Here is a 14,604-nt window from a genome sequence, read left to right as displayed (position 1 = left end):
AAATGCAAGATTACCAAAGGGGCTCTCATTGTTGCTAAAGAAGACAATAGTCTCACTACTCTCTACCGGTTGCAAGAAAAGTTGTGCAAAGAAGAAATGAACGTAGCTGATGATTCCTCTTTTGATTTGTGGCATATACGTCTTGGTCACTTGAGCGAGAAAGAACTAAACGTCTTAGCCAAGAAGCACTCACTTCCCATGAAATGTACAACTTTAAATACTTGTACTCATTGTTTTGTTGGAAAGCATGCTAGAGTATCATTTCATAGTTCTAAACCTCATAGGAGATCACATGTTCTAAATTTAGTTCACACTGATGTTTGCACTATGGATGCTAAGACACTAGATAGTGCATCATAATTTGTTACTTTTATTGATGATTATTCTCGAAAAGTGTGGACTTTTGTTTTGAAATATAAAGACCAGGTGCTCAGAATCTTCAAACACTTTCATGCAAGTGTTGAAAGAAAAACAGGAAGGAAATTGAAATGTGTTCGAGCAGATAATGGTAGTGAATACAGGGGTCTGTTTGAAAGAGTATTGTAAAGGACATGTGATCAAGTTTGAGAATATGGTTCCTAAGACTCCTCAACATATTGGAGTTGCAGAGAGAATGAATCGCACTATCAATGATAGAGTAAGGTGTATCATGTATGCTCTCTCATGTAAAGTTGCCTAAATCCTTTTGGGTGAAGTGATGAGAATTGCGGTAGATTTGATCAACCTTTCTCTTTTAGTTCCACTAAATGGTGATGTTCCAGAGAAAGTTTTGAGAGAAAGATGTCTCCTATAGTCACTTGCGAGTGTTTGGCTGTAAGGCTTTTGTTCACATTCCAAGAGATGAAAGGTCCAAACTTGATGAAAAGTCAAAGCAATGTATTTTCATGGGTTATGGTTACGAAGACTTTGGTTACATATTATGGGATCTGGAGGGAAAAAATAATTAGAAGCCGAGTTGTGTTTTTTTTTTTAAAACCAAACTATTGAAGATCTTGAGAAGACAGATAATCCAACAATAATTGTCAGACTTTATTTAATGATGAACCTGGTCCTTCCACTAGACCTCCTGTTGATGGGAGAGATGTACAAGTTGATAATGATGGTGATGATTTGCATGATGAATCTACACCTTAACCTAAGGTACCAGATGCAGAAGTTTCACTAGATGTTGAAGTTCCACCTGAACCACCAGTTGAGCCTGAATTGAGAAGATCTACTAGAGGGCGTCATCTTTCTCAAAAATACTCTCCTCATGAGTATGTGATGAACATTGAGACTGGAGAGCCAAAGAGCTACCAGGAAGCTATGTCTGATGAGCATAAGGAAGATAGGTTGAAGGCCATGCAAGAAGAAATGAAATTTTTGCATGAGAATCATACGTTTGAATTGGTGAAGCTACCGAAGGGTAAGAGAGCATTCAAAAATAAATGGGTGTTCAAATTGAAAGCGGATAAAAATGTCTCACGACCAAGGTACAAAGCTCGATTGGTTATGAAAGGCTTTGAGCAAAAGAAAGGTATTGATTTTGAGGAGATTTTCTCTCCAGTTGTAAAGATGTCCTCTATTCGAGTTGTGCTTGGATTGGCGACTAACTTGAATTTAGAGGTTGAGCAGCTTGATGTGAAGACTGCATTCCTTCATGGTGACATAGATAAAGAAATTTATATGGAGCAACCAGAGGATTTTGAGGTTAAAGGAAATGAGCATATTGTATGCAAGTTGAAGAAGAGCTTATATGGGCTGAAGCAAGAACCAAGGCGGTGCTACACGAAGTTTGATTCCTTTATAGAAGGTCATGGGTATAGTAAGAGTTCTTCTGATCATTGTGTGTATGTTAAGAAATTATCTGATGGTGATTTTATAATTCTCTTGCTTTATGTTGATGACATGTTGATTGTTGGTCATGATACTAATAAGATTGAAAGTCTTAAAAAAGACTTGAATAGATCCTTTACTATGAAGGATTTGGGTCCTGCAAAGAAAATCCTTGGCATGAGTATCACTCGTGACAGGAAGAATGGAAAAGTATATTGAGAAGGTTTTAGAGAGGTTTATCATGAGTAATTTCAAACTTGTTAGTACTCCACTTGCTAGTCATTTCAAGCTGAGTTCAGCAATGTCCTACAAGTGAGAAAGAGAAAGTAGAAATGAAGAAGATTCTATATGCATCTGCAGTTAGCAGTTTGATGTATGCCATGGTTTGCACCAGGCCAGATATTGCTCATGCTGTTGGAGTTGTCAATCGGTTTCTCTCTAATCCTGGCAAGGAACACTGGCAAGCAGTGAAGTGGATTCTCAAATACCTTAATGGTACTTTCAGAGTTTGTTTATGCTTTGGGAGTGGCCAACCTGTATTGGATGGTTACACAGATGCAGATATGGTTGGGGATCTTGATTCAAGGAAGTCTACTTCTGGTTATATGATGACTTTTGCAGGGGGAGCTGTGTCGTGGCAATCTCGACTTCAGAAATGTGTTACTTTGTATACTACAGAGGCAGAATACATTGTTGTTGTTGAAGCTTCTAAGGAACTCTTGTAGATGAAGAAATTTCTATAAAAGTTAGGCATCAATCAAGAGAAGTTTGTGTTATTTTGTGACAGTTAGAGTGCTATCTATCTCAGCAAGAATCCGACATTTCATTCTAGATCGAAGCACATAGAAGTGACGTATCATTGGATACGTCAAACGCTTGAGATAAAGTCATATGCACTTGAGAAGATCCATACTGATGATAATGGTTTAAATATGATGACTAAGAGTTTACCTGCAGTAAAGTTTGATTCCTGTAAAGAAAAAACGGACTTGGTAGAGCAACCTATCCCCACTTGAATTGGTGAGGGGGAGATTTATTGGTGGATCCTCAATCTCAAGTGGGGTCCACATAACTTTTAAAACAAAATAAATAAATAAATAAATAAATAAATGAAAGAAAAAGTGGCTAAAAGCCGAAAGAGAAAGAGAGTTAAGCTTCTTTCGTTTTGAAAGAAAGAAAGAAAAATGAAGGAGCGCCATAGATGAGGGAGAAGAAGAAAATTTGGGGAAAAAGGGCAAGCCATTTTTGATCCGATTGAACCGGTAAATTTGTTTCATTTCTTAAGAAATTTTAGTGTGTTATTCTTGGTGTAGAGATGAATATTAGGATATAACTTGCTAATTGTATTGTCTTCTCTTTTATCTGATTTGAGATACCCACTTTGTGAAGGGTTTATGTTGATTCCATCAGTTTTGATAATATATTTTGTGATTGTTGAGTATCCTAGTTCTATTAGAAAGACTGATTGTGTACCTATTATTTTGACAGTGGAAGGTTTTACTGGACTAGATCTCGTGGATTTTTTGTCCCTCTTTTGGAGGTTTTCCCATGTTAAAATTCTGGTGTCTGATTATTTAATTTCTGTCATTATATTTGCTGCCTGAAGTATCTTTAATATTGTTTATTTAATTGCACAGGTTATAGAAAAATTATTTTTGGTACTTTCGCTGTTAGACAGATTCTTGTTTTGAACCTTTGTTGAGTTTTCTCAACAGATTTTAATATGTAAATAGTATTTTTATTTATAATATGTATATTTAATTATATAATTATATTATATATATATTAAAATTAATTATCAAAATCAACTACTAATATAAAATATATAATAAAATATAACTAAACATTAAAATTAAATTGAACAACACGTATATTTATATATAAATTCATAAGTAACTCATTTTAGTGTTTGTTGTTTATGTTTTGTCCCTGGATTTGTTTTCTCCATTTAAAGATATAAAAAAAGAAGCACTACTATAGATTTAGATTGTCAAAGGCTGGGTCACCATTGAAAGACACAAGAAATCTCTGGCGTAATATATTGTGGTCCATTTGGAATACGACCATTCCAAATTGTGGTGCATTATTTCGATGGACCCTTCATTCTATTTGATCGATCACTATATAGTCAAATTCCCTCATAAGTCATAATGCATACAATCATAAATTTATTATATTAGAATTTAATTTTATAATTAATTACCTTTTAAGTAAATTTTCATTAAATTTATTATGCGATAAATTACTTTTATAAATTTTTTTTATGTGACGACTCATATTTAAATTTAAGAATATTTCATGCAAAACTTCATGAGGGGAAAAAAGAATATATATCATCAAAATGTGACTTGACAGTACCAAATGATAAAGCTATAGGCATCATGTGACAAGTATTTGTGCATTAATTTCATGAAATGATTGGATGGAGGAATATGGAGAAGAAGGGAGAAAACTTATTTTAAATAATGAGAATTTTTAATTTGGAGAATAAAGATATATAGGAAAGTTATTAAATTAAAATAAACATACATTGGTCATTTATTTATGTCCACTTCTTAATCTCTTTCACATTATTAACATGTTTTTACAATTCTCTTCTGAGTTGCTTTGCTCATGGTTTGATTTGATTGTTCTGATGATGATTCATCTGTTGGCTGTAAAATGCTGCCATGTTGTTCAACATATCCATATTAAGTGGCTGCAGTATCACATTTATATATTCTTTTTAATTAGTCCTTAATCACAAGAAGGAAAACAAAAAGTGTCTAACACATAAAATAAAAAACTTTTTTTTTTTTTAAAGGTGGGTACAAATTATAGAATCACAAAATCCGAAAAGGTTATATACGGTAGAAACTCAAGTGCAGTCGACTTCACGTGAAATTGATAGTTGAGAGTCGTTAGATGAAAATTTAGTCAAATCAGTCAAATAATCTAACGGCTCTCAATTATCAACTTCACGTGAAGTCGACTGAACCTGAGTTTTCACCGATATATATAATAGAGACAATTTATATAGCTTGTTTTGTCTCCTATCTAATACATTATTTTTTATTCCACTAAAATACTTATTGAACACAATTTTAAAGAATAAAAACAACATTTGCTAAACTAAATCATTGTAACTATTTAATAAATATTACTTTTTAAGGCTTTTTAATTATTTATAAATCAATCTATTATTTTTTTTTTAAATCATGAGAAATGGAAAGAAAACATAGGTTAATTGTTATATTGATTTTCAAAAAATTTTAATCTTATAATACATCATTCAATGACACACCAAGATTAACTAATTCAAATTAATTCTTTTTAAAAATAAAAAAAAATCAATAATGACATACTTGTGCAAAAGTAGGAGTCCCATATGAAGCAGAAGGCAGAGGAAATGAAGCATTGGTGCTTGAAGGCATCATCAAGGAAGGTGCAAGAAACATTGGAGCAGAGGCAGTGTTAGCAGCTCCAATTGTTGTTGTTGGTTGGATGAGTTGTGGAAACAATGGCCTAATTGGATTTGGAGCATTGTTTGCCATTGATCTTGCTAGCATAGACATTTGAAGTTGTTGTTGCATTATCATCTGTGGCATGCTCACACTCATCATCATTTCTATTTGTGCTTGAAGTTGTTTCAAGTACTTAATCACCTCATCCAACATTGAAGCTTTGTCTGTCTGCAATTTCAATTTCATTATATAAATAAAGACATTTAGGTTGTTCTTAGTAACTCGTAGCATATAAATTACTAGATATTCTATTGTCTTAATATTTTGAATGATATGATATCTTATTGTTCTTTACATTCATATCTCTTAGGACCGTCAAAATGGGTCAAATTTATTGGGCTAGCCCGTTTATCCATTTGAATGGGCGGGCTTTGCTTCCAAAATTAAGTCAATTTAAATTTTGGGCTAAACGGGCTGAGCCCGATTAACCCGAAAAAATAACGGAGTTGACTAGTCCGCGAATTAAACAGGTGGTCCGTTTAATTTTTTTTTTTTTACATTTTTTTAAAAAAAAGTTGCACTTTTAGTCTATATTTTTCTCGATCCGACCCATCAACTAAAAAAATTATTTTTTAAAGATTTTTGACATAATTGTCAAAATATTTTTTAAAAAATAAAATAAAAGAATAAACGGACTAGCCCGTTTAACCCACGGACTAACCCGTTTAACCCACGAACTGACTATAAACAATTTTAACTGAAAAATTATGGCTCGTAAATAAAACGGTTTAAACGGTCCAGCCCATTTAATTCCGTTTAACTATTTGTTGATTATTCTCACTTCTCACCTTATTTGCATTAGGCACTAACCGCTGCAATGCTTTCATCTTCTGATTAATTCTATCTCTTCTTCTCTATATATAGACCAACAAAAAATCAAAGGATTCAAAGTTTGATTTCTAGTAATAAGCTAGAAGATTATTAGCAAAATATAAGTAATTAAGTAATAAAGAAAACTTGAATTATATATTATTAGTATTATTTATTTATTTATTAACCCGCTCTGATTGATTATGGACGGCAGCAGTTCTATTTCTCCTTACAACTGATGATGATTTGCTCTGCCCTGTTTCACCTTTCCCACCATCTCTATCATTTTCATTATTCCGAACCTCCTGTTTAAATTCAAATCAATCACTTGTATAAAATATACGTTAAAATATAAAATATACATTAAAAATATATATATTTATACACAAATAAATAAATAATGACTGATTTTTTGTATACATGTGACATTTTTGTTACATTTAATCCCTAATAATACATTAGGCTACAATCATATATTATCATGCATATCAAGTTAGAACCAAGTTGATGAAATACTTAGTGCTTGTTTGGGCACTATTATTTTGATAAAAAAAGATTTTTTTTAATAAAAAAAGATATTTTTTTTATTTTTTAGCGTGTTTGGCAAATTTCGAATAGTGAAAATAGAAGCACTAGAAAAATCAGAAAAACATCTTTTTTGAAAAGCTGTAATTTATATATTTTTTTTAAAAGATCTTTTTTTTTAAAAAAAGATGTTTTTCATGTAATAAATAAACAAAAAGGTATTTTTATATTGTTATATCCAAACATAATTGATAAATAAAAAGATCTTTTTGCATGAGATATCCAAACATAAAATTATTTTTACTTTTTCATAAGATCTTTTAAAAAAAGATAACTCGAAAAAATTTTTTTTTTTAGAAACTCACCCAAACAAACTCTTAATAGAAATAAATAATAATAATAAAAAAGGAAGAGAGTAATTAAGGGTTACCGATCCACTTTGACAAGCAGAATCCTCCTCAAGAATCTTATCATTTTTGAAGCTTCTTGGACCAGAGTCAAGAGAAGGACACGTCATCATGGTTGTGATGTCATTGTTGTCCTTACAAAATGTGACACTAGCAGTAGCAACACCACATTTTCTATTATTAGTATTATGATCTTCTAATAACATCTTCTTAGTATTATTGATGCTAACATAATTAACATCTCTCCGATGTTGTTGTTGATCGGAATAAGAAGAATGTGATCTTTTCCTTGAAAGTGTTGGCACCATTTGATGATGTTCCCCTGAGGATGCAACAATGGAGCTTGTTGTGGTAGGAACATCAACATAAGCATGGTTGTCTTTTATGGTCAACTTTGACTTTTTATTGTTGCATGTGGCTTGTTGAACAATGGACTCTAATGTATCATGGGCCCTATTAACCCATATGGGCTTTTTTTGTGAAGTTGGATCAAGCCCACTGAGCCCATGCATTGATATCTGCCCATTTTCCCATGTCAGCTCTGCAATCTCATCATAATTATTAGCCCTGAAAAATCAAGCACAATACATATGAGACTTGATTTATTAGCAAAGTTTTAATTTTCCTCAAAATAGTTTATTAAATTGAGTTTTTTTTTTTAGATTAAAAAAGACAATCGCGGTTATATTTAGTAAATCAAATAAGAGTAATTTTTAACATCTAGAATGATTTTAATAGATATAAATATAATTAAAAAAAGTAAAAAAAAAAACATAGATATTTAGTGATATATAACATTATATTACATTTTTTTATGAAAAATACAAGGTATTTATAAAAAAATAAAAACTAATTTTTCTGAGATGACAGATATTACTATTTCTCCATTATTATTTGGCTATAATATAATAATAAGATTAAAAATAACTTTATAATTATACATATATTATAACTGAGATCAATAATTAAATTAATTTTGTAATTGAAATTATTATTTAAAAATACTGAAATATCTGACATCATAATACATGTAAAATGCTTCCAATAAGATATTTTCATAACAAAGATATGTAGATGCAAGAAAAGAAAATGAACAGTTGAACAAGATAACATGGGTATTCTATTATATTCTAATCTTTGATTCCTTAATAATAATAATCATCATCAAATTAAAAGGAGTAAATATATATATTAGTAAGTAATCAATATGAAGAAATTGGGGTTATGATAATTAATGAAAAGTGTAGAGAGAATAGTATATACATACATGGGAACAAGATGAGTGGTGGGAGGAGCTTGAGAAGATTTGGTAATAGTAATACCCTCTTCTAATTGGAGTGTTTCTTGTTCTTGTCTTTGTTGTTGTTGTTGTTTCATGTTCCAGTTTGGAACCAAATACTGATGACTACTACTACTCATAATACTCATGATTCTCTTTCTCTTTTTCTTTCTCTTTCTCTATGTTAAGTTGTTGTTTGTTGGGGAAGTAATATTTCAAGCTGGTCATACTCAAATCATGACCATATAATAATTATAATGCAAATAAAAATGAGTGACTTGTGTGTTGTGGTTTTCACATGCTCATACAACATTCATTTTAAAAATTTAAATTAATAAGAGAAAATAATATTAATGATTATATTTTTAATATTTTTTTAAATATTTTTTTAATTTATTTGATTTTTTATTTAAATATTTTATTTATTTATTTATTTATTTTATATTATTTTTTATTTTTAAAATTTATTAAAAATTAAATTCTATATTTTTCGGACGTAAAAATTTGATATTATATTATAAAATTATTTATTTTAAAAATTTAAATTAATAAAAAAATAACATTAATAATTATATATTTGATACATATTTTCTTCTCTAGCTTGTTTATTTCATTCCTTAAATCATTCAATAATATTATATTATTCAGTTCATCGGGTCCCACATTTGGTGTATCCATTTGTTGAGAGTTGAAATAGATTTCTCTAAGAAACTTGTGGTGCCTAGAAGTTCTTTCAAAGAGAATCGGATATAGTGACCCCTATTCACAAATAAATATCCACACAAGTTTACTATTAAAATGTGTAAACAATAATGATATATATTAATATGACGGCAAACTAACATATTATTACACTACACACACCAAGTATTGTTTGCATTTGACTCATTCCTTGTATATATGTCTAGTCTTGCAGACATAAGGGGACTTTTAATACTACACACACCAACGATTTATACGTACATAAATACATACATATATATGGTCCAATGTAAGTGCACATACACCCCACAATTGTGCTCTCTTCCAGCTATTAGGGTGAGGAAAACCAGGTGTATGTGTGTGTACGTATGTACATGCATAATATACATAATATATAATAATTTGAGGCTCAAAATTCATTCAATTAGATAATTAAGAGATCAGATATATGAAGCTAAGACACCTCCTTGATTGAGATTGCACATTGCTAGGGGCCACAAGAACAAAATATTTAAAATATTGGATTGTGATGAATATAAATACGTTTGGACGTAATATTGTTTTGATCTTTAAAGTTTAAAGCGTCTTATTTGAATTCAAAAAAGTTTTATTTAGATTCAATATAATTTATCCTGATATCAAAGTTAAATAATTCACTGAAAATATCTTACGTGACAGTAGTACAAGAATAAAGTCAATAATCTAAAGAACAAATACAAGTTCTAAAGACACAAAATTAACAATAGATGTATCAATATATTTATTTATCATTTTCTTTACAATTTAAATAAATTATTTCTATAAAACTAAAGAGAATATTAAATAAATGTATTGATGCATTCATTGTTGATTTTATATTTTTGAAGCTTGTATTTATTCTCTAGATTATCAAGCAACTTTGCTCTTGTATTACTGTCATGTAAAACATTTCATTAATGATTTAATTTTGACTTTAGAATAAGATTACAATAAAACTAAATAAAACCGTTTTGAATTTAAATAAGATATTTTAAACCTTAAAAATTAAAATAAGATTATGTCCAAACATAAAGAATCAATTTAATACTTTACCCATAAAAGTATTATCATTATCATGGTCTCACCTCAATTAGGAAAAAATTATAAGAATATTTTAAGACATCTTGAATGAAGAATTAGCTAAGGCCAATATAGATGATTATATACGTTAGATAGTTATTATATAAACAATAGTTACAAAAGTAGTTACAAGAGTTGTGAATTTAAGATAGCTAAATAGAAATTGAGTTAAAAAATTATAAAGAGAATAGAATAGTTTGTTATTAATTTTTAATATGTGTTATTTAATATAACATAATATATTTATACTAATATTGTATATATAATATTTTTTTAAAGCTGTTAAAAAACTATTTGAGATAGATAGTTATGTGCGTTTTTTTTAACTATATTATTCTTTGCGTGTTATTTTTTTATGATATAGATGAAGGTTTTAAATTAATAATAATAGGGTGTTATTTACTTAACTCATTTACTAATGAGTGGAAAACACATTATGAAAAACTCATACCTCTCTAAATGATAATATTTCAATTTCATTATATATAATAATGTTCAATAGTTCTACTGATTTTTTTATAGTAAGATATTTATTTTTCAATCTTTTATCAAATGACATTAAAAAATATTGTCGTAGCGTGATCTTTATAATAAATTTTTAATTATAAAATCAATGTTAATTATGTAAATAAAATAATAAATTAATTTTAATAAATTAGAAAATTTAAAATATAAATTTAATAAAATATTAAATTATAAAAATTATTAATATTAAATATTGAAATATAACTTAATTAATTAAATGTAGTTTTAAAATTATTTAAAACTTATATAATAATAACATATAAATTAATAAATTAAAAATATATTATAATATAAAATAATTATTATTGTATAAAAATAATATAATTTAATAAATTTAATATTAATAAAAAAATAAATTAAATCATAATAAATATTATAAATGAATAATGTAATTGTTAAAAATATTATTAATAAATGTAAATTATATAATGATAATTAAATGTTATTTTAAAATTAATAAATAATTTAAATAAAATGTTTAAATATATAAATTAATATTAAATATAATAAATAAAATGTATTATTAAATATAATTAATTAAATAATATAAATAAATTAAAATTGATTAATAATATAAATTAAATAATAATATTTAAAATAATATTTTAAATTCTAAAATAATATTAAATACATTAAATTAAATAAAATAATTTTTAATAATTTGTAAATTAATATAATAAAATAATTAAATGCTATTTTAAATTTTCTTATGTTAATTTGTTATTGTAATATTAAAAAATAATAATTTATAATAAAATAAGATTAAATAAATATTATAATAATAATAAACTATAAATGATAATATTATAAATTTATATAAATGTAAATAAATATAAATTAATAAATATAAATAAAAAAATTAATAATATTAAAATATATTTTATGAATAATGTATTATAAATAATTTAATTAAAAATATGAAATAATATAATATTTAAATAAATATTAAATATAAATTTAAATAATTAAATTAATTTGATTAAAAATTAAATAAAATTAATTAAATTATAAAAATTAATTTATTTAAAATTAAATTAATAATAATTTTATAAATTAATTAATAAATTAATATTAAATTATTTTTAAATTTTTATTAATTTAAATGTTATTTAAATAATTAAATAATAATATTAATATATTAATTAATGTAAATTTATATGTCTTAATTAAAATAATAATTATAATTATTGTAAATATTATAATTAAATATTTACTAAGAATAATAATTGATCTAATTATTAAAGAAAAAAAAGTTCTATATTAAAAATATATCATAATTAAAATTAATTAAACAATAATGATATAATATTAATGAATAAAACTATATTATTACTCTCAAAAATAAATTTATAACTTAAATAATTAAATATATAGTTAATATAAAATTTAATGTTAAATGAAATAAGAAATGTTTAAATATAACTACAAAAATTAATATACTACATAATAAATAAATATATAAATTTCAAAAATACAATTTATATAAATTATAAAATTAAGATAAATAATAATTAAAATTTTATTAATAAATAAATAATAATAATTAATGAATATAATAATTTAATAATATGTCTCATAAATATGAATTCAATTATATAATTAATAATCAAATATATGAATCAATGAAAACTCTGATAGTATGTTAAATTAAATCTAATAAATATTAAAATTGATGTATGAATAAATTAAATATAAATAATTGTCTTAATTAATTTTATGAACTTTAAAGTTTAAACTCTTATTTGAATTAAAAAATTTTATTAAATTAATGATTAATTATAATAATATAAAGTAAAATAATTACTTAAATTAATCTTACTTAATAATAATGATAATTACAATGATAAAATATTCTAAATAACAAATACAATTCTAAATACTAAAATTAACAATAATGTATCAATATAATTTAATTATCATTTTCTTTACAATTAAAATAAATGTATTTCTATAATACTAAAGAAATATTAAATTAAATGTTTAATAAAAAATTATAATTATATTTTAAATAATATTAATTAATCTAAATATAATAATTGATTTAAAATAATGTATTATTAAATTATCAAAAATTATTGAATTATGAATAATAATAATTAAAATTAATAATAAATTTGTACTTAATAATATGAAATTAATAATTAATAAACCTTAAGAAATTAAATAAATATTGAATCTAAAAATTAAAATAATATATTAATAATTAATTCCATAATATAATTAATTATCATATTAATATACATTATAATTATAAAATAATTAATAATTATAATATTTTAATTCATGAAAAAATATAAATTAAAATATAATGATAAATACTATATAGTTATTATATAAATAATAGTTACTAAAGTATAACTTATAAGTTTTAATAATTTAAGATAGAATTAAATTAATAAATTGAGTTAAAAAATTATAAAGAGAATAGAATATTTGTTAATAATTATTAATATGTTATTTAAAATATAATATAATTTATACTAATATTGTATAAAATAATATTTTTTAATCTGTTAAAATACTATTTAATAGATAGTTAATGTACTTTTTTTAATATATTATTAATTGCTGTTATTTTTTATGAAATAGATAAGTTAAATTAATAATAATAGGTGTAGTTAAATTTTACTTAAACAATTAAATTTAATCTAATGATGACTATTAATAAACTCAGTAAATCTAAATTAATATTTAATATTTTTAAATATAATAATGTATATTCTAATGATTTTATATAAAATGATAATAAATTTAATATTTATACTTATCTAATGAAAATAATATTACTTTATGTTATATAATTGTTTGTCTTAATAACATTATCGAAATTAATTGAATCAAGATAAAATTCAGCATCTATAATTCATGATAAATAATTTTTTCAAAAATATAGTGGTATAAATTCAAAATAAAAAAAATTTGACATAATTAAAATTTTTTATCTTAGGAGTCTTCTTACTAATAATGTGTTGTGAAATTAAGATGAATAGATAAAAATAGAACTAGAAAATTATAAGAATAAGAGAACTCTATTATTAATTCTCAATATGTATCACTCAATATAACATAATACATTCATACTAATATTGCATACACAATATTCTTCTCAAAGAAACTAAAAAACTATTTGAGATGAATAATTATGTGTGTTTTTTTTATGTGTTATTTTTAATGTATTAAAACCTTTTTTCTAAGATCTATTTATAAATAAAGATTTTAAATTAAATAATAATATATTATTTAACTAACCCACTTATTAATTAATAAAAATATATTATAAAAATTCATACTTTATTAATTGATAATGTTTTATATTTCATTATGTATGATAATACTTTAATTTATTATATAACATTCACAATAATAATCATTTTATAATATCAAGAATTTATGTATATAAATCACTATAAAATTTATGTATATAGATTATAGAAAACGTACATCATAATCGTATACCTATTGAATGCTAACACGTGGCATCCATAGAATAAGAAAGACCAATAATAATCGTGTCCACTTATATGAAAACTTGATCATGTAATACCTAGAGAGCTAGAAAGATTTATAGCATACATAAGTCTCATTTGGTGATTTCTTGTGTTGGTGATTAAGCAGGCAAGCACTATCATAGAGATAGAGACCTTATTATTAGAAAATAAAATATATAAATAAGAAATAAAAGTAAGTAATTAATTAACCAGTAATGTGTTGTTCTGGAAATTGAATATGCAAAAAGGACAGTATGTTACCTTTGGAACACATAAGTTGGGGCACTACATGGTCCTGAGCTATGCATATATACACCAAATTTCATCATCCGTAGTGGGGATCACCTATAATTTTGGTCGCCTATCAACTAAGCTATAGATACGCTTCTTCATTTCTGGCCACACATCCATACATACATATTGTTCTAGCGTTAGTAATATTTTTCAGAAGT

At 24.9% G+C, this 14,604-nt stretch overlaps 1 protein-coding gene across 3 annotated transcripts; it reads right to left on the bottom strand.

Annotated features, from left to right (window-relative positions):
* Positions 1-4,248: 4,248 nt before the first annotated feature.
* Positions 4,249-14,544, bottom strand: LOC148561229 (transcription factor PIF7-like). Of its 3 annotated transcripts, none has more exons than XM_088492099.1 (6): positions 14,414-14,544; positions 7,084-7,627; positions 6,317-6,433; positions 6,107-6,172; positions 5,160-5,486; positions 4,249-4,513 (listed from the first exon to the last, which is right to left on the bottom strand). In XM_088492099.1, the coding sequence occupies exons 1-6, from the start codon at positions 14,479-14,481 to the stop codon at positions 4,427-4,429; spliced, it is 1,209 nt and encodes a 402-aa protein (XP_088348225.1). In that variant the 5' UTR covers positions 14,482-14,544; the 3' UTR covers positions 4,249-4,426. The 3 variants fall into 3 exon arrangements, with proteins under 3 accessions (XP_088348225.1, XP_088348224.1, XP_088348223.1); XM_088492098.1 differs by lacking the exon at positions 14,414-14,544 and adding an exon at positions 8,328-9,783 and having other exon boundaries at positions 6,362-6,433; XM_088492097.1 differs by lacking the exon at positions 14,414-14,544 and adding an exon at positions 8,328-8,806.
* Positions 14,545-14,604: the final 60 nt, after the last annotated feature.

This window comes from Arachis ipaensis, chromosome B6, assembly GCF_059453495.1.
Source record: "Arachis ipaensis isolate K30076 ecotype BB chromosome B6, ASM5945349v1, whole genome shotgun sequence".
Taxonomy (NCBI): Eukaryota; Viridiplantae; Streptophyta; class Magnoliopsida; order Fabales; family Fabaceae; genus Arachis; species Arachis ipaensis.
The sequence above is the reverse complement of the archived record's forward strand: the minus strand, read 5'-3'. Positions and strand labels throughout refer to the sequence as shown.

Excerpts from the sequence above, each read along its gene's own strand:
- LOC148561229 (XM_088492097.1), bottom strand. The coding sequence starts at position 8,488 with ATGAGTATTATGAGTAGTAGTAGTCATCAGTATTTGGTTCCAAACTGG. Across the intron at positions 7,628-8,327 it reads ACCACTCATCTTGTTCCCAT|GGCTAATAATTATGATGAGA; the intron begins GTATGTATATAC and ends TTGATTTTTCAG. Across the intron at positions 6,434-7,083 it reads CTGCTTGTCAAAGTGGATCG|GAGGTTCGGAATAATGAAAA; the intron begins GTAACCCTTAAT and ends GAATTTAAACAG.